A 19,940-nucleotide genomic window follows, 5' to 3' on the forward strand; every position below is an offset into this window, starting at 1 on the left:
TTTTATAATTTTTTAGAATATTCGGAAATACTTTTTCAATCAATTCATTTTTGGACGTCACTAAATTACAGAAATCAGCAGGTAGTTGTATACGTCCTGAAATTGAGTCTACTGGGAGCTTTCCGTTTCCAATTGTCAGCAATTGATCTGAAAATGTTTGACCAGAGTCATCGTTTTGCAATCGGACACGCATATTTGTAGTTAATTTTAATATTTTTACGTGTGCCCATAAATTAGAATTTTTCAGGCAAGCATTCATTCGTCTTCAATGGCTCTGGTGGTGCAGCAATAGAGGAAGTTTAACTTTTCCTGAGGCGCAACACATTCCCATTGTTTCACCATTGAATTTCAAGGCCTTGCAATAGGGACAAATTTTAGACATTGTCCCGATTTGAACACATCTACTCAAGCTATAATCATCGACTGGGTTGTACCTGAATGCCAGGCGATAACTTTCAGGTTGCTCTGATTCCTCGGCACGCTTTCTTTTCTTGCTTTCTCTATCAGCAGCAAGCCTGATTTCTTGCTGTTCTTGTGATTCCTCGGCACGCTTTCTTTTCTTACTTTCTCTATCAGCAGCAAGCCTGATTTCTTGCTGTTCTTGTAATTCCTCGGCACGCCTTCTTTTTTCACTTTCTCTTTTAGCAGCAAGTCTGCTTCCGCGTTGCTCTGGTAGTTCCTCGGCACGCTTTCTGTTCTTTTTTTCTCTATCAGCCTCAAGCCTGTTTCCTTGCTGTTCTTTTGATTCCTCGGCACGCTTTCTGTTCTTTCTTTCTCTATCAGCCTCAAGCCTGTTTCCTTGCTGTTCTTTTGATTCCTCGGAACGCTTTCTGTTCTTTCTTTCTCTATCAGCCTCAAGCCTGTTTCCTTGCTATTCTTTTGATTCCTCGGCACGCTTTCTTTTCTGACTTTCTCTATCAGCAGCAAGTTTTTTGGCATAGACTCTTTGAGCATCTTCATCGGCTTTTCCCATGGTAAGTTCATCAGTCATTGTAAACTTAAACATTAATAGATTTCTACGTGAACATATGTCTTAAATATCTTGAATGACGTCACCGTCAAAGCAAAAATGACGACAACTAATTTCATGACGTCAGTCAACACAGAAACATGACGTCACCTGATCCACAGACAGACACACAGACAGACAACTTATTTTTATATATATACTAGCTGTTGGGGTGGCGCTTCGCGCCACCCCAACACCTAGTTGGTGGGGGCGCTTCGCGCCCCCCCAAGCCCCCCCGCGCGCGTTAGTCGTTACGCGCCATATTAGTTACGCGCCATTGTAGTTGTGTCCCCATGTCCCACCTGTGAATATAGATAGATATATATATATATATATATATATATATATATATATATATATATATATATATATATATATATATATATATATATATATATATATATATATATATATATGTTTTTAACTACGTAAAACTTGCGAATATACAACATTCTTTGCTGTCCCATTGTCTGTGCATATAAATAGATTGTCAGGTATACCGACTCTTGAACATGCAACATATAATGGTCCATGGGAAAACAATCCGTATTCAGATCTATACCTCATGATTCTAATGATTGCCCTTGAGCTTTGTTGATGGTGATTGCTAATCGACCATTCCCTGAGTCGCCATCGTCATTTATATATCCATCGTATTTTATATATTTTTTTCTTTTTAGTTTTTTTGTAGTTTTTACCTTTTTTTTAGTTTTTTTAGTTTTTTTTTACTTATGTCCTGGTCGTCATTTATACTCCCTGTGTCCCGGTGCTTTGTTGATTGCTAATCGAACATTCCTTTTGTCCCGGTCGCTTTCTCTTTGAGTGTCGTCATTTATTTAGATTGTCAGGTTTACCGACTCTTGAACATGCAACATATAATTGTCCATGGGAAAAACAATCCATATTCAGACCTATACCTCATGATTCTAATGATTGCCCTTGAGCTTTGTTGATGGTGATTGCTAATTGAACATTCCCTGTGTCCCGGTCGTCATTTATATTCCCAGTATCCCGGTCGTCATTTGTGTCCCAGTGTTCCAGTCTGTAATTTCTCTTTGAGCGTCCCGTTCGTCTTTGTTTGATGGTGAGCTTTGTTGCCCCTTGAGCTTTGTTGATGATGATTGCTAATCGAACATTGCCTGTGTCCCCGTCGTCATTTATGTCCCCCCTGTGCCCCCGGCGTCACCGTTGTAGTTGTAGCCCTGCGTCCCGGTCGTCATTTATATTCCCTGTGTCCCGGTCGTCATCCCGGTATACATTCGTTTTTGAATTGGTATATGATGAAATAAATTTTTAATTTTTTCCCTTTTTTTCCTTTTAGTTTTTTTTTATTGGTTTTGACCTTTTTTTAGGTTTTTTAGCTTTTTTATTTTTTCTTTTTAGTTTTTTTTGAAGTTTTTATCTTTTTAATTTTTTTTATTTTTATTTATATTTTTTTAGTTTTCTTTTTCTCCTTTATTTTTCAGTTTTTTTCCTTTTTTTAGTTTTTTTTTCTTTTTTAGTTCTTTTAGTTTTTACCTTTTTTAGTTTTTTTTAGTTTTTTAGATGAAAATTTTTTTAGTTTTTTTCCTTTTTTTCTTTTTAGTTTTTTATTGGTTTTTACCTTTTTTTTAGCTTTTTCAGTTTTTTTCGTTTTTTCTTTTTACTTTTTTAGTTTTTATCTTTTTTATTTTTTTTTATTTTTATTAATTTTATTAGTTTTCTTTTTCTCTTCTATTTTTCAGTTTTTTTCCTTTTTTTTAAGTTTTTTTTAGTTTTTAGTTTAGGTTTTTTTTTAGTTTTTAGTTTTTTAGTTTTTTTAGTTTTTTTAGTTTTTTAGCTTTTTTATTTTTTTTATTAGTTTTTAGTTTTTTTGTAGTTTTTGCCTTTTTTTAGTTTTTTCAGTTTTTTTTTTAGTTTTTAGTTTTTTACCTTTTTTTACGTTTTTTACGTCACCTGATCCACAGATCCATAGACAGACAGACAACTTATTTTTCGGCGTCACCGTTGTAGTTGTAGCCCTGCGTCCCGGTCGTCATTTATATTCCCTGTGTCCCGGTCGTCATCCCGGTATACATTCGTTTTTGAATTGGTATATGATGAAATAAATTTTTAATTTTTTCCCTTTTTTTCCTTTTAGTTTTTTTTTATTGGTTTTGACCTTTTTTTAGGTTTTTTAGCTTTCTTATTTTTTCTTTTTAGTTTTTTTTGAAGTTTTTATCTTTTTAATTTTTTTTATTTTTATTTATATTTTTTTAGTTTTCTTTTTCTCCTTTATTTTTCAGTTTTTTTCCTTTTTTTAGTTTTTTTTTCTTTTTTAGTTCTTTTAGTTTTTACCTTTTTTAGTTTTTTTTAGTTTTTTAGATGAAAATTTTTTTAGTTTTTTTCCTTTTTTTCTTTTTAGTTTTTTATTGGTTTTTACCTTTTTTTTAGCTTTTTCAGTTTTTTTTTCGTTTTTTCTTTTTACTTTTTTAGTTTTTATCTTTTTTATTTTTTTTTATTTTTATTAATTTTATTAGTTTTCTTTTTCTCTTCTATTTTTCAGTTTTTTCCTTTTTTTTAAGTTTTTTTTTTAGTTTTTAGTTTAGGTTTTTTTTTAGTTTTTAGTTTTTTAGTTTTTTTAGTTTTTTTAGTTTTTTAGCTTTTTTATTTTTTTTATTAGTTTTTAGTTTTTTTTGTAGTTTTTGCCTTTTTTTAGTTTTTTCAGTTTTTTTTTTTAGTTTTTAGTTTTTTACCTTTTTTTACGTTTTTTACGTCACCTGATCCACAGATCCACAGACAACTTATTTTTATATATATAGATAGATAAGTTGTCTGTGGATGTGTCTGTCAGGTGACGTCATGTTTGTGTGTTGACTGACGTCATGAAGTTAGTTGTCGTCATTTTTGTTATGACGGTGACGTCATTAAAGATATTTAAGTCATGCGTTCACGTAGAAATCTATTAATGTTTAACTTAAAAATGACTGATGAACTTACAATGGCAACAGCCGAGGAAGATGCTCAAAGAGTCTATGCCAAAAAACTTGCTGCTGATAGAGAAAGTCAGAAAAGAAAGCGTGCCGAGGAATCAAAAGAAAAGCAAGGAAACAGGCTTGAGGCTGATAGAGAAAAAAAGAACAGAAAGCGTGCCGAGGAACTACCAGAGCAACGCGAAAGCAGACTTGCTGCTAAAAGAGAATGTGAAAAAAGAAGGCGTGCCGAGGAACTACCAGAGCACCATGAAACCAGACTTGCTGCTAAAAGAGAAAGTGAAAAAAGAAGGCGTGCTGAGGAATCACAAGAACAGCAAGAAATCAGGCTTGCTGCTGATAGAGAAAGTAAGAAAAGAAAGCGTGCCGAGGAATCAGAGCAACCTGAAAGTTATCACCTGGCATTCAGGTACAGCCCAGTCGATGATTATAGCTTGAGTAGATGTGTTCAAATCGGGACAATGTCTAAAATTTTTCCCTATTGCAAGGCCTTGAAATTCAGTGATGAAACAATGGGAATGTGTTGCGCCTCAGGAAAAGTTAAACTTCCTCTATTGGCTGCACCACCAGAGCCATTGAAGACTTTCCTTACTGGAACTACGTCAGAATCTAAGCGTTTTTTGTCACAAATCAGAAAATACAACTCATGTTTCTAAATGACGTCGTTTGGAGCCCAAATCGAAAATCCAGATCAATTTATGTCTACTTTCAAAGTAAAAGGGCAAATTTATCATAGAGCAGGGTCCCTTCTACCATTCTCAGGCGAGAATCATAAATTTTTACAATTGTACTTCATCAGTGATAGAAATTCTGAATTGAATGCACGTTGCGAAATTTCTCCCAACGTTGAAAGGACAATCGTTTCCCAATTGCAACATCTTTTCCAGGAAAATAATAATTTAGTACCTCTGTTCAAAACAGCCATCGATTTGATGCCTACTGATACGCATAAAATTGTTATTTCCGCTGACAAAACGCCTCCTGGCCAACATGTGCGTAGATACAATGCTCCAATTATCGACGAAGTGGCAATCGTTATGGTCGGTGATCAGTTTTTACCTCGAGATATTATTCTTCATAAGCGAAACGCTCAGTTGTTAAGAATTGCTGAAACTCATCGATGCTACGATGCCCTACAATATCCTATCATTTTTTGGGATGGAGCCGACGGCTATCACTTTAATATTAAATTGATGAATCCAGCCACTAACAAAGAAATGAATAAGAAATGCAGTGCAATGCATTATTATTCCTATAGACTAATGATTCGGCAGGATGAAGAAAATTATATTTTAAAATGCCGTGAGTTGTTTCACCAATTCGTCGTTGATATGTATGCTAAAATTGAATCAGAACGTTTGCTATATATCCGCCTGAATCAGACCAAGCTCCGCCCTGAACAATACATTCATTTGCGAGGTGCAGTTATAAATGACGGTAATACCACAAACGTTGGAAGATTAACAATTTTACCTTCGTCATATGCTGGCAGTCCCCGTCATATGCATGAATATGCTCAAGATGCTATTGCGTATGTTCGTCTCTATGGTCGTCCAGATTTATTTATTACATTTACATGTAATCAATCTTGGGACGAGATACTGCAGCTTTTACTTCAAGGACAATCGGCGGTTCATAGACATGACATTACGGCCCATGTCTTCCGGCAAAAGTTGAAATCACTGATAAACTACATAGTAAAACTTGAAGTGTTTGGGTCAGTGCGATGCTGGATGTACTCAGTGGAATGGCAAAAACGAGAATTGCCACACGCACATATATTAATCTGGCTACATAAAAAAATTACTTCGAACGAAATTGTTGATGTGATTTCCGCTGAAATACCTGATGAAAATGTCGATAAGGGGTTACATGATATTATTGTAAAAAATATGATACATGGACCTTGCGGTGCACTGAACGAAAATTCACCATGCATGGCCAAAGGAAGGTGCACAAACAATATCCTCGACTTTTAGTATCCAACACAATTACTGGCAATGATGATTACCCACAATATAGAAGAAGATCTACTGAAGATGGCGGTAAAACAGCAATAATAAAGAAGCGTAACGGTACCACCATCGAAGTAGATAACCATTGGGTTGTTCCATATTCCCCATTATTATCAAAAACATTTAATGCACACATAAACGTTGAATACTGTAACTCCGTAAAGGCAATCAAATACATATGTAAATACGTCAACAAAGGCAGTGACATGGCAGTTTTTGGCTTGCAGCCCGAAATCAAAGATATCGACGAAATCGTACAATATCAGGCTGGAAGATACATAAGCAGTAATGAAGCTGTTTGGTGAATGCTTTCATTTCCGATACATGAACGTAGTCCAGCTGTTGTTCACTTAGCGGTACATTTACAGAATGGTCAACGTGTTTATTTCTCGGAAACCAACGTGCAACAAAGAGCCCTGAATCCACCGGATACAAAGTTAACCGGTTTCTTTTCGCTTTGCAAAAATGATTCTTTTGCAAAAAAACTGCTGTATACTGAAGTGCCTTCGTATTACACGTGGAATACTAAAAATAAAGTATTTGAACGTCGAAAACAGGGTAAGTCAGTCGACGGCCAACCTACCATCTTCAAAGATACCATGATAGGAAGACTACACCGTTCACCCCAATCAACATGAATGCTTCTTTCTACGCCTGCTTTTGGTGAATGTACCCGGTCCGACATCCTTTGAGTATTTGAGAACTGTAAACGGTACTATACATGACACTTACCATAGTGCATGCCAAGCTCTGAATTTATTGGAGAATGACCAACACCGGGATAACTGCATCAATGACGCGTGCGAAACGTCAACCCCAAGTCAAATTCGTGCATTGTTTGGCATCATTTTAACAGCTTGCTCTCCATCAGCTCCTACAGAGTTATTGGAAAAATATAAGTCAAAAATGTCCGAAGATATACTCCATCGAAAACAGTTAGAGACGTTAGATATGACTTTTGATTTTACATCAGAAATTTATAACTAGACTTTAGTTATTATAGAAGATTTGTGCGTACGTATGGCAAACAAACCTCTTCAGGATTTGGGAATGCCTTCACCTAACCGTATCGCTGCTGTTTCGACATGTGTAGAATTGGATCGTGAACAAAGTTACAGTACGATTGATCTATTGTCGTATGTACAAATAACATTTCTAAGTTAACGTCGGAACAAAAAGACATTTATGATACGATAATGCATTGTGTCGATAACAACGTTGGAGAAATTTTCTTTTTGGATGCGCCAGGAGGTACTGGTAAAACGTTTGTGATAAAACTGATTCTGGCATCAATTCGATCAAAAAATGATATAGCGTTGGCAATTGCGTCGTCCGGAATAGCCGCAACATTGCTGCCTGGTGGAAGAACTGCTCATTCCGCTTTGAAATTGCCTCTGAATTTGCATTCTACAGAAACTCCCACGTGCATTATTTCCAAATCATCTTGGATGGGTAAAGTATTGCAGCAATGCAAACTTATTATTTGGGATGAGTGCACAATGGCACACAAAAAATCGCTCGAGGCTCTGGATCAATGCTTGAAAGATTTTCGAGGGAAGTCGAAACCCTTTGGCAGCACATTAATATTGCTTGCGGGAGATTTCAGGCAAACATTACCTATAATACCTAGATCAACTCCTGCAGACGAAATGAATGCTTGCCTGAAAAATTCTAATTCTATTAGTTCTAAAAATTCGTCTAAAATTATTAGTCTAAAAATTCTATTTATGGGCACACGTAAAAACATTAAAATTAACTACAAATATGCGTGTCCGATTGCAAAACGATGACTCTGGTCAAACATTTTCAGATCAATTGCTGGCAATTGGAAACGGAAAGCTCCCAGTAGACTCAATTTCAGGACGTATACAACTACCTGCTGATTTCTGTAATTTAGTGACGTCCAAAAATGAATTGATTGAAAAAGTGTTTCCGAATATTCTAAAAATTATAAAAATAATAAATGGCTAAGTGAAAGAGCGATTCTCGCACCCAAAAATATAGACGTCCACGAAATCAACAATATTGTTTTGACCAAGATTCGAGACCAGGCAGTCCTTTACAAGTCAGTCGACACAGTTTTGGAACCAAATGAAGCGGTTAATTATCCATCTGAATTTTCAAATTCCGTGGATCTTTCAGGGTTTCCACCACACGTGCTACAACTAAAAATAGGCGTACAATAATACTTTTAAGAAATATCAACCCACCAAAGCTTTGCAATGGCACGCGACTTGCCGTAAAAAAACAATGGAAAACCTAATAGAGGCCACAATCTTGACAGGGCCTTTTGAGGGTGAGGCTGTTCTTATTCCTCGCATTCCCATGATTCCAACGGATCTGCCTTTTCAATTTAAAAGATTGCAATTCCCAATTCGATTAGCATTTGCAATCACCATTAACAAAGCTCAAGGTCAATCATTAGAAAAATGTGGTATAGATCTTAATACTGATTGTTTTTCCCATGGACAATTGTACGTTGCATGTTCGAGGGTCGGTAAACCTGACAATCTATTTATATGCAGCGACAATTGGACAGCGAAGAATGTTGTATATTCGCAAGTTTTACGCAGTTAATTTGTATTGTATCTATCTATCTATCTATCTATATAAAAACGAGTTGTGTGTATGCATGTTTGTTTGTTTGTAAAAAGAGCGTTTGCATATGACGTCATTATTAGTACATACGGCTTTGTATATGCACAGACAATGGGAAAGCCAAGAATGTATATGCACAGACAATGGGAAAGCCAAGAATGTTGTATATTCGCAATTTTTACGTAGTTTGAAACGCATATATAAATCTATCTATATTCACAGGTGGGACACAGGGACACAACTACAATGGCGCGTAACTAATATGGCGCGTAACGACTTACGCGCGCGGGGGGGCTTGGGGGGGGGGGGCGCGAAGCGCCTCACCAACTAGGTCTTCACCAACCCAACAGCTAGTATATATATATATATATATATATATATATATATATATATATATATATATATATATATATATATATTATAGTTTATGTTTGGTTTTAGGGTGTGCACTGGTGATTTTGATGGATGGTAGACTGAATAGTTTTAATTTCATGACTTGTTTTGGTTCACGAACCCTCGTGAACCAAAACAAGTCATTTAAAAATGTTGTTCCATAATATCAAAAGTTCTTACGGATCTTCTACGAACGCAAAAAATTGGCTTGCACTGGTCGTACAAATACAGATATTAAGAAGTGTACTAACTTGAACAATTTACAGTTTATTTGTATTACAAACAAAAGACAATGTCTCCAAAAAATAAAATGCATAAGAAAGATGCAACTAAGTTAATAATCAGTCTAGCATCTATTCAACAAAATTAAGAAGTTAAGTAGTCGATATTAAGAAGTGTACTAACTTGGAACAATTTACGATTTGTTTGTATTACAAAAAAAATAATATCCCCAAAAAATAAAATGCATAAGAAAAATGCAACTAAGTTAATACTCAGTCTAGCATCCATCCAGCAAAATTCAGTTTTAATAAATCGGAATCCGAAGAAAATCTTTTAACATTTCTTTGAAATGTCGTAAAAAAAAGGTTAAAACACCGTGAATTCCGCCACAAATTAGCTACACAAACGTCTTTTATAAGATTTAAATGCTAAATACAAATTGCAATTCTTTTTCTCAAATTTTGTATAATTTTAACTTGAATCAAATAGTTCATGATAGCGAACTGTAAGTAAGGAGCGAAGCGACTCAATAGTAACCGAAACCCTAAAAAATTGAATTTTGTTTCAATAGTTATATCAAAAGAATCAGCTTATTGTGCTGATAGTTAGTGTTCTTCATCAAAAGCTACGAGCCTGAGAAATTTCGCCTGATTTCTGAAAAGGGGGGGGGGGACATCCCCGAAAAGTCAACAAATCTTAATGAAAATCATTTCATCAGGTTCTGCATATCCGAGAACTTGTTGTAGAAGTTTAAGCTCTCTTCTGCAAAAATGTGGAATTTTACATTTTTTGCAAGGAGAAAGATCACGAATACGTGTTTATTTGTTGTTAGTTTTCTGAATGGGTGATTATATCGAACCAACAGTAGAATATTATTCGAAAAGGACTCATTCGAATGCAAATTAAAAGTTCTATTGGCCCTTTCTAAAAGTTCTAAGTGACCAAAAAGATTGTAGGGCAACTAACCCCCACCCCTGACGCGCATCTTTTCCCCTAAATTGTCTGGTCAAAATTTTGAGATACAAGGCCTTAACCATCGAAAGAATATGCCCCGACAGACCCTGGGGGTACGTCTTTAAGTTATAAAATTTGCCCAATATTTATGTATAGTATTTGTTATTGCTTAGTTTGCATACATTTTTCGGCTGAGGGATGAGTGGTGAAATTCCTGCTTGGGGAATTTTACGCAGGGAAAATTTTGCATGGGGAGAGTATTTTACGGGGGGGGACTTTTCACAGGAAATTTTACACCCGGAGGATTTGCCAGAATTCCTATTCGAAATCCTTTTTATTTGTTTTACTTTCACTTTATTGACTCAATTCTAGGTATGGATATGTAAAGGATAATTGTCCGGTGTAAATTTTTCATCGGGATTGAGTTGTCTTGAGGATCTTTCTGTTGGGTGATTTTTCGGTGGAGGGGGAGCCGGATTTCATGACACTATTTCAGAAACCATCAGAAATTAAACTAGAAAAGTTTTTTTTTTTACTGAAAGTAGGCAGCAACATTAAAACTCAAAACAAACAGAAATTATATACGTGTATAAAGGGGGCTACCCCCTCCTCAACATCTTACTCTCTATGCTAAAGTTGGAATTGTGTCCCAATTTCTTAATAACGACTCATGAAACACAAGGGTCGTTTAATTAGAACAATAAAAAGATTTTCTTAAAGTACTAAAACACATCAGGATGAAGAGCGAGGTTTTGAGGAGGGGAACCCCCTTCGTGTAGGCTGTAATTTCTGCTCGTTGTCAGTTTTAATGTTGCTCCTTAATTTCCGTTGAAATAACCTCAGTTGAAAACGATAAATAAAAGTTCAAATAAGGATAAATCCTTTTAACTGATATTTTCACACAGATGTGAGTTTTTCTGTTGGTGAAGGTCACGGTACATGTAACAGAAATATCCAGTGTTTTTTTGTGAATTATCACAATATTAAAAGGATTTATCACTATTTGGTCTTTCATTTATCGTCATGGAAAGGCAGTGTGGTCTTTGAAATTATCTACTAGTTGGTATTTTTAATTTAATTCGAATAGTAACAATTATTTCTCTGTCGTAAGTGTTAATATTATTCAAACTCTTGTATAAAAACGGCTCTCGTGTTTCCATATTTCTTGGTAATCTTGCATCGACTATTTCTGGTAATATTGCTTCAAGTTTTTATAATTTTGGTAGCATTTGATTCTGCCAGAATTTTTTATCATGATTGATTTTCTCAATAAATGGATCGTCTTTGCCGAAAAAAAACAACAACGAAATTGCCAGAATCTATTTACAACTTTCTAATTGTGTTGCGAGAGCAACACTTTGGTTTTGTCCCGTTTTTTTTTGTTTTTTTTTTTTTTTTTTCCTATGCCGCCGATCTCAGCTTATTCCTGGAAACTGGTAAGGGTCTAACCTGTGCGGTTTTTACGGAAAGTGTGGACCTCAGGCCGGATTGATGAATATGACATTACATTTTGGAAAGCTCCGTAGAACTCTTGCCTGGGGCCAAAAAGGATGGTTTTTGCTTGTCCTCGAGCCAGAGCCTATGGTGTGCGAAGTGAAGTGGAGTTATATAGCCTATGTCAGAGAGGAGTATCTGAAGTTGTGCAGCCAAGCTTTCGTTTCATCAAACCATGTTTCTGCTTTCGAGTGGAAAGCTCCGTTCTAGCAGGCAAGCAGGCAGGCACCAGTTTCAAATTGAAGATGGACTAAAATCTATAAGTGTTAAATATATGCGGTAGTTCCCCGGCCCCACAGCCAATATATCTTCTTTGAGTGATAAATAGAAAAATTTACAGGAACAAAAAAGTGCGATTTTCCCACGGGTCCGAAAGTGCTGCCATCTATTGTTTCTAGCCATTTCTGTTCGTGATTTCAGCTGACTTTACCATTCTTTTTTTTTCTACTTGGGATTGCAATAGAGAAATGGTATCAGATATACCTCTTAAACTTTAAAAGTTCTCTCATTGCTAAAGAAATTAGAGCTTATCCTTTGCTCCTTTCTAAGTGGTGGTGTTAGAAAGTTGGCCTCCGGCAAAAAAGTCAACTTTTGAACTAAGACAGATAGAATTTTTTTTTCAATGACAATCGATAGACCTTGATGAGCTGATCAAATTATATGTCATCCATTTTTTTGTTACAAAAATTCCTTCATGACATACACCAGTTTGAAAGTTTCAAGGGGTTGACAACTTCAGTGGTAAGGTACACACTTGAACCAAAAATAGGCCGATACCAATTGTGAGATATGTAGGGGACTTCCAAGCAACAGTCGATTATTAGCTTATAATCATCTTTGGCAATGAGGGGTTTGCAACTTTTGCTGATTGGTGTACCTATTATCTGTTTCTGGTGTAATTGATGGTAAGAACAACTTGGTTCCCGATTGTAAGACATGTAGGGGAGTTGTAAGTAATAATCGGCTGTTAGGCTACAATGACTTCAGCGACAAGGGGTTTGCAACTTTTGCTAGTTGGTGTACCCATTATTTGTTTCCGGTGAACTTGGATGTATATCACGGGAGAGGGACTTGTAAGTAAGAATCGGTTGCTAGAAGAGGTTCATCAGAGGCTAAAAATTTGTGCAAATTGGTGCACATCTATGGTATTTGATCCTGAAAAGTCACGAATAGCTTTATAATACCAACTAGATTATATAAGATAATGTTCCAAGTTTCCATCGGTCACGATGTCTACGATTGAAAAGGATAAAGTTCAACTGGCTGCAAACTCAATTTAGTCCCTTCTTCCGATATTCTTTTGCTGTTGTTTTTTCAACGCTGAAGAACTTGATCATGTGATTACTGATTGTGTTCTGCTTTGAATATGCCGTTTTGAATGCTTTGATAGTTTTGACAACTTCAGAATTTAACCGATAGCGAAGAAACAAAACCAAAGTGTTGCTCTCGCAACACTTTTATCGGCGAAGCCGGACAAAGGTTGCCGCAACACTTCACGTTGCCCAGGCAACGTAGGTCTAGTTGCATTTGTATTTGGTAGAAATAATTATATATCCGTGATCTTTCTTGCGACAAAAATGCAACATTCCTCACTCTCGTTGAAATCTACCCCTTGTTAATGTGTAGTACTTGTTATCGGGATAAAAGACATGTTTGACCTTTCGTGTCAACTAGTTTTAAAAAAATCCACAAAGAAGTTCTTAAAGAATAGTAAAGAACTACACCAAACCGAAAATGAGCAGAAAAAGATCAAATAATTTTTCAAGCACAAAACTACCATAAATCACTAAAAATAATTAAAATGATACCCATAACTGTCAGAAATTACATTAAATAACCGATTCAAACTTAAAACGAGCAGAAATTAAGAGTAGTAGGACTGACACCCCATGTGAATTCTATTGGAAGGAACATACTTTACACTTTATTAAGAACATTCCTTGGTTTCGAGCTTTTTTTATATGTCTCCTATTATTGAAAAAATTCCAAATGGCTAAAAATACAAAATACTAAAATGACTGGAAAAAAATATGGATTGACAGTTTAATGTATATGCATTCCTGTTTTTCTTTTATTCAATTTCTTTTTTTTTGTTAATTGACAAAAAAAAAATTAAAATCTCCGTTTTTCTCTGTAAGAATCTAGATTTTGATTTACCAGCTGAAGCCGTAATACTAGATGCTCTGAAAGTTTCAATTTAGCCCCATTACTCGTTCTAGAGATATTGATGACACGTCTTATTGACAACCAATATGCACATACCGCCTTTTGATTTAGTTTTAAAGTAGCATAAATTTTCAATTAAAGTTTTTACTGTATGCTCTATTCTGATCCTAAGATATCCTGCCTGAATATATTGACAACCTAGATGCTCTTAAAACTATGATTACCCACATGTATAAAGTGTGTTGATTCAGTTCGACTCTGGCCTCACTTTCCCTTGAAAGTTTTACTAATACCTTTAGCATTAGCAATAGTGGAGTCATAGTAGCAGAAGTAATAGTAGGAGCACAAGGAGTAGCATTAGTGATTGTAGTTGCAGTATTAGTAGTAGTAGTAGTAGCGGTAATAGTATTCACATTGTGCACTTTTCGCCTAGTCGATGACATGCATGGACATAGTGTACCTTTATTTAGCTGAACGTCTACCTTAACAATATCTGAAAGTTACATTAGTAGCCTTAGTAATAGTGGTAGTAGTAGCAGTGGCAGTAGTAGTATTACTGCTGCTTAAAGTATGCGAATGATGCTTTTTTATTAGTTTAACATACCCCCAAATATGACCTGTATGTTTCAATCTAATAATTTTGGGTTTGAATTTAGTTCAACATGCTCTTTATAATGCCAAAATTCCTTTAACATACATGGTCCAAAACATGGACTATTGTTCGGATATTGTTGCCCTCGCAGCGCCTTTTGTTTAGTTCCACTTTCCTCTTAACACGCTCTGAAAGTTTCAACTTAATGTTCCAAGCTATTCATTAGAAATACCTTGTATCTCCTATTTGCAGTCAGAATCCACATAGTGCGCTTTGATTAGTTCAAAATCCATCTGAATCCTCCCTGAAAGTTCAACGTTAATGTTCAAAGTCTCAATAGAAATATTAGGCGTATCAGTAATAATAGTAGTAGTTTGTGCATAGTACCTTCGGGTTAGTTCCAAATCCTTCTCAATATGCCCTGAAATTTTTATCTTAGATAATCAAAGTTGTTTCTAAAATATTGCTTATGTGCCCTTTTGACAGCATATAGGTTACGTATTTTGATTCAGTTGAAACTCTCTCATTGGATATAGTGTATTTTGATTTAGTTCAACCCCCCCCTCAGCATTCCCCGAAAGCTTCACCTGACTGCCTTTGGCGTTTTTGGACACCAATGGCCAGACATGCTCCTCTTTCCAATAACTAATACTATAAATAAATAATGGGTGAATTGAACAACTTACAGCACTTCCCAAGAGGGGTGAGGGATGGTTGAGATCCCACGAGGCATAGTTATTGAACCTTTCAACAACGCCGAGCAAAATTAATTCAAGCTAAGCAGAAAATAAGAGGTATGAGAAAATAAAGTGCTTTCTAAAGATCAGAACCCATTTTGTATTTTACTAAAAACGAAACATATTTTAGTTGTTTCTTCTTTTTATTAATGTAATAAATTCAAAATTATTAAGGCTTTCCGGAATGACTAACAAGATATATATCAAACTGTCAATCAATATTCATTGTTTGGTTTTTCAGTAATCTTGATACTGATGGTGATTTTTTTTTCTCTCTTTCTTTGATATTATAATATTACGAGAAATAAGAACTCGAAAAAAGGATTTTTTTTCAGTAAAGTGCATATTATATTCTGGTCTTGAAAGGGCACGAGGGCGTCAGCCCGATTCTCCTTAGGCTCTGCTCAATTTAGGTTTGACTGTAATTTATTGGAATTTCTGTTCCAATTATTTATAGATGGTGTTTTAAGATAAATTTACCCCTGAATTTTTTTTTCTGCTTATCTTCAGATAATATAGCTCTGTACTTTTCTTTTGAAATAGTTCTGTGTGGGATTTTTTCTTGCTAATAGAAGTGAATAGTTAATGCATACATGGATAAAACAGCATAACAATATTGTTTATACAATTCCACCTTTAAAAAAATTAATGTGCAACCTAGGGTTTAAAAATTTGAAAATATTGTCAGTTACTTAAAATATACTTCAATTATCCTAGAAACAGTATGCACAATTTAGCTCTTATAAATTAATCACCAAAGGTAGAATGATAAAAATCAAATTTAGAGGAACAATAAAATCCACAATCTTGAAAGCTGCATTATTTGCAACTGTTATATATAAGGCAAAGTGATTCATTTTGAGTGAATTATACATTTTTTTTAGATTTATCTATTGTAACGTCTTGTGAAAAGGATGTCAGCCAACAAAGATGCGGAACACCTTGCATGCCTGATCTGATAAACGTATGTCTAAAGCAAGAAATGATTGTGGATTGTCAGGAGAATGAGCTGCCACGTAACATTTATGCATTTGCTGAAAATGATATGGTAAAACAGGAGATTTGTCGCACTGTAGAAACGTCTTTTGAAGATACATCTGAGAAAGCCTTGCTAAAGAGATCTCATCCGTCTGATCATCAAAGAACTCCTATTGGAAGAAAATTTATCAAATGTGATATATGTGAGAAATGTTTTACTTCAAGGTCGAGTTTGTTCTATCATAAAAAAGCTCATAATGGAGAAACACCTTTCAAATGTGATATATGTGAAAAAAAATTTCGACAAAAAACCCACCTATCTAATCATCAAAGAACTCATACAGGAGAAAAACCTTTCAAATGTGATATATGTGAGAAAACTTTCCGCCAAAAATTTACCCTTTCTAATCATCAAAGAATTCATACTGGAGAAAAACCTTACAAATGTCATACATGTGAGAAAAGTTTTTCTTCAATTTCAGGTTTATCTCATCATCAAAGAACTCACAGTGGAGAAAAACCTTTCGAATGCGACTTATGTGAAAAACGTTTTAGTAGACCTTCGTATTTGTCTGAACATCAAAGATCTCATACTGGAGAAAAACCCTTCGAATGTGATATATGTGAGAAAACTTTCCGCCATAAAAACGCCCTATCTAATCATCAGAGAATTCATACTGGTGAAAAACCTTTCAAATGTCATATATGTGGGAAAGGTTTCACTTCAAATTCCAATTTATCTTATCATCAAAGAACTCGTAGTGGATGTATGAGAAAAAATATTCCACCAAAATAGACATATAAATAATTTCTCAGGAAGAGGTTAGAGTATTAAGCTGAAACTGTTCGGTCATGTTTAGTCAACTGAAATGTACTATACGAATCCTACTACTACTACTACCACTATTAATTCTACTTGTATTACGACTGCTACTGTTGCTAAGGTAAACATTTTAAGAAATGATGAGGGTAGTTTTGCCCTAAATCAAAACCCACTATGTGAGTCCAGCTTGACAAAAGGATCAAGGGGCAAAAATGCGTTTTTTTTGAAAACTTGACAAAAGGATCAAATGATATAATATTCAGCAAAGAATATTAAATTGAGAATATAAGGGCAAATTGAAGATTATGTTGAATTAAATAAGAAAAAATGTACTCATGGGTTTGTTAAAAAGATGTATCAGCAGCATCCCAGCAATGCCTATGGACATTAGACTAAAACTTTCAGGGTTACTAATATTATTTACCTACTATTACTGAAGTTGCCTGCTATGCAACTTCTACAACTGCTGCTCCTCATCTCACTGCTAAACCTAGTGCATTTTTATTAATATTCTTAGTCGGTATCCTAAACGTTTCCTCCCTAAGACACCATCTATTGCTTCACGAAGAATTTTCCTAAATCATCCCATCAGTTTATTACATGCTCAGATTTTAGGCCTTTCAGTTAAGTTTTTAAATGTTTCTGAAAAGTTTCCTCAAATCCGAATCCTGGATTTTACCAACATCATAACTTCTGTCATAAGCCTAATTAGAGCATAGCTAAAACAGAATGTCTCTGTGAGAGGCAAAGCTGGCATAGCTTTTTGAAAGTCGTATAAAAAAATGATTATATTCACTTCTTCATGGGCCATTTTAAGGTAATTGGAGACCAAAAAATGATTCAAAAATTTACTACCTTCCTAATTATCAGTTTTGGATAAACCATTGACACTACTAGAGGGTTACCTTAACTTATAACGTCAATGACAGTACTCTTATATACACTAGTGTCTTTTATCAATCCTTCCTGTCTCCGGTTTAGAATAACACAATCACTTAAGGTTAGCTTGATCATTATCATGTGAGTACCAAGTTAAATTATCAGTTATTTTGTCACCAAATGTTGTATTGGTTATAACGGGATTGTTATGCGTAAAAAATTTTTTGCAGCCAATAACTGTTACTATCTTTTCCTTATATCAAATTTGCTTAGGCTGGGATACCATCTGTGTATATTCCTATTGACCTGGTAGAAAAATTCCCTCATAAAAATACCCTAGTTTTACCTGGAATCCTGTCTATTTGTTCCCGTAGCTGTAACTAAAGTTCATCCGAGTCACTACTATCTCCATCAGTTGGATCTACAGGAGCCTATACTGTTATGACTGTCCACAAGGGGTATTAGCCTTACTCTTCTTTTTGGTACTCTGCTTGTTTTAAGTTTGAATTGGTTATAATTTCAGTTATTTTCGGGTTTCATTGATTTGGGTTTGATTTGTTAAAAATATCAGCAGTTCAAACTCTTCAAACCCAGGAAAACACTGCTCAAATTTTGCAATGTGTTTGCAAACTCTGCTAACCCAAAAACACACGGCTTCAAACAAATCAAGGAATGGTTGTCAGGGTTCGACACGAATATCGCGATTAAAATATGGGATTCATATATATCCTCCCCGAGAAGTGTGCAGAACTAGAGGTCCATAAATATTGAGATGTTATGCTCAACTCGAACACAGTTTGTTTTTGTTTGAGTTATGTTTACATAACTCAAACAAAACTTACCTGGACATTTTTAAAAACTCGGCATGGATTTTTCACCTGCGGCTGGAGTTGTATTTGGATGGTTGTTGTTGCCTTGGGGGTGTCTGGGAGAAGGTGATTTTTTTTCAACTAATTTATTCGTTTAGGATGTTTCTAGGAATGATTATGTAGGTAATCGCTACGCGTTGAAAAAAAATTAATTTTTGTCCTTGTGTAGTGATATATTTTTGTAATGGTTTCTATTTTTTGTTTATTCTGCTCATATAAAGTCAAACAGTATCTTGCTGTAGGCTCTAGTGAGCAAAATATGTTGTGTTTGAAAACGCTGTCTTCTTCCTGAAACAATAGAGGCCAATATCTTACAAACGTGGAATTTGAAAGAACAAAATCTAGTTGTTCTTTTATGTTCTTGTCTGAAGATGCCTAAATACTTAGGACGGTGACAAGCAGTAAAACTCATTTTTCCTTTCACTTTTGTTGGTTTTTTCTTTACTTGCGTGCAGTTATTTATTAATAACTATTAATAATTATTTATTAATTCAGTTGAATTTGATGCTTGTCTGTGGTATGATTTCTTTTGTTGTTTGAAAAAGGTAGGCTATTAGAGTTTTAAATCATTTGCGAATAAACTCTTCTTTAATAGTCTATGACTACAGACTCAGTTCAATACCAACTGGAGAAAGAACCCTCAAATGACCGTCCTTCTGTTCAAATAAGATTTTATTTGTGTCATAGGAAGTGCCATAGCCCTGGCTAAGTAAAGAACGAAATGGGCTGTTTGTATTATATGTTCTTTAACTTATTATGGAAAGAGTTGTTGAAAATTCGGAGAGGACTCATTTGATTGGAAATTAAAAGTTCTAGTACCTTTTTCAACTGTCCAAAGTAATTGGAGTGCAAGCCCCCCCCCCATGGTGTTCTGGTGTTAAAAGTGATTGGAGTACAAGTATCCCCCGCGTCCCTTTTTCCCTAAAAGATGTCGACCCTTTTGATATCACATTTCCTGTTATATATCCTTTCAGTGACTTACCGGATCTGGGCAATTTCCACAAACATAGTAAACGTTTTTTTTTAGCCCCCATTAAAAAAAAAGACGGAAAGCCTGGTTTTGAAGGGGTTTGTCTTATTTCCCTCATTCATATATCCTTGAAACTATATGAAATTTTTCCTTCTAGACTGGGGATTATTCTACCACTTTTTGAACTGGTGTCATTCAGAAACCTCAATTTTACTTTTGCTTCCTATTACCTTTTTTTGTTATCGAATCTTTTATGAAAATCTCGAAAGGCATAATTTCTGGTTGGACAT

General features: G+C 35.1%; 1 protein-coding gene across 4 annotated transcripts in view; it reads left to right on the forward strand.

The window, feature by feature from the left end:
- Window positions 1-19,275, forward strand: part of LOC136030265 (zinc finger protein 501-like) — a 39,064-nt gene extending 19,789 nt beyond the window's left edge. For all 4 annotated transcript variants that reach the window (XM_065709121.1, XM_065709123.1, XM_065709124.1 and 1 more), the window contains exon 4: window positions 16,016-19,275. In XM_065709121.1, the coding sequence (XP_065565193.1) occupies window positions 16,016-16,905 (890 nt within the window). In that variant the 3' untranslated portion in view covers window positions 16,906-19,275. The remainder of the gene's footprint in view (window positions 1-16,015) is intronic.
- Window positions 19,276-19,940: the final 665 nt, after the last annotated feature.

This window comes from Artemia franciscana, chromosome 8 (genome assembly GCF_032884065.1).
Source record: "Artemia franciscana chromosome 8, ASM3288406v1, whole genome shotgun sequence".
Classification (NCBI taxonomy): domain Eukaryota; kingdom Metazoa; phylum Arthropoda; class Branchiopoda; order Anostraca; family Artemiidae; genus Artemia; species Artemia franciscana.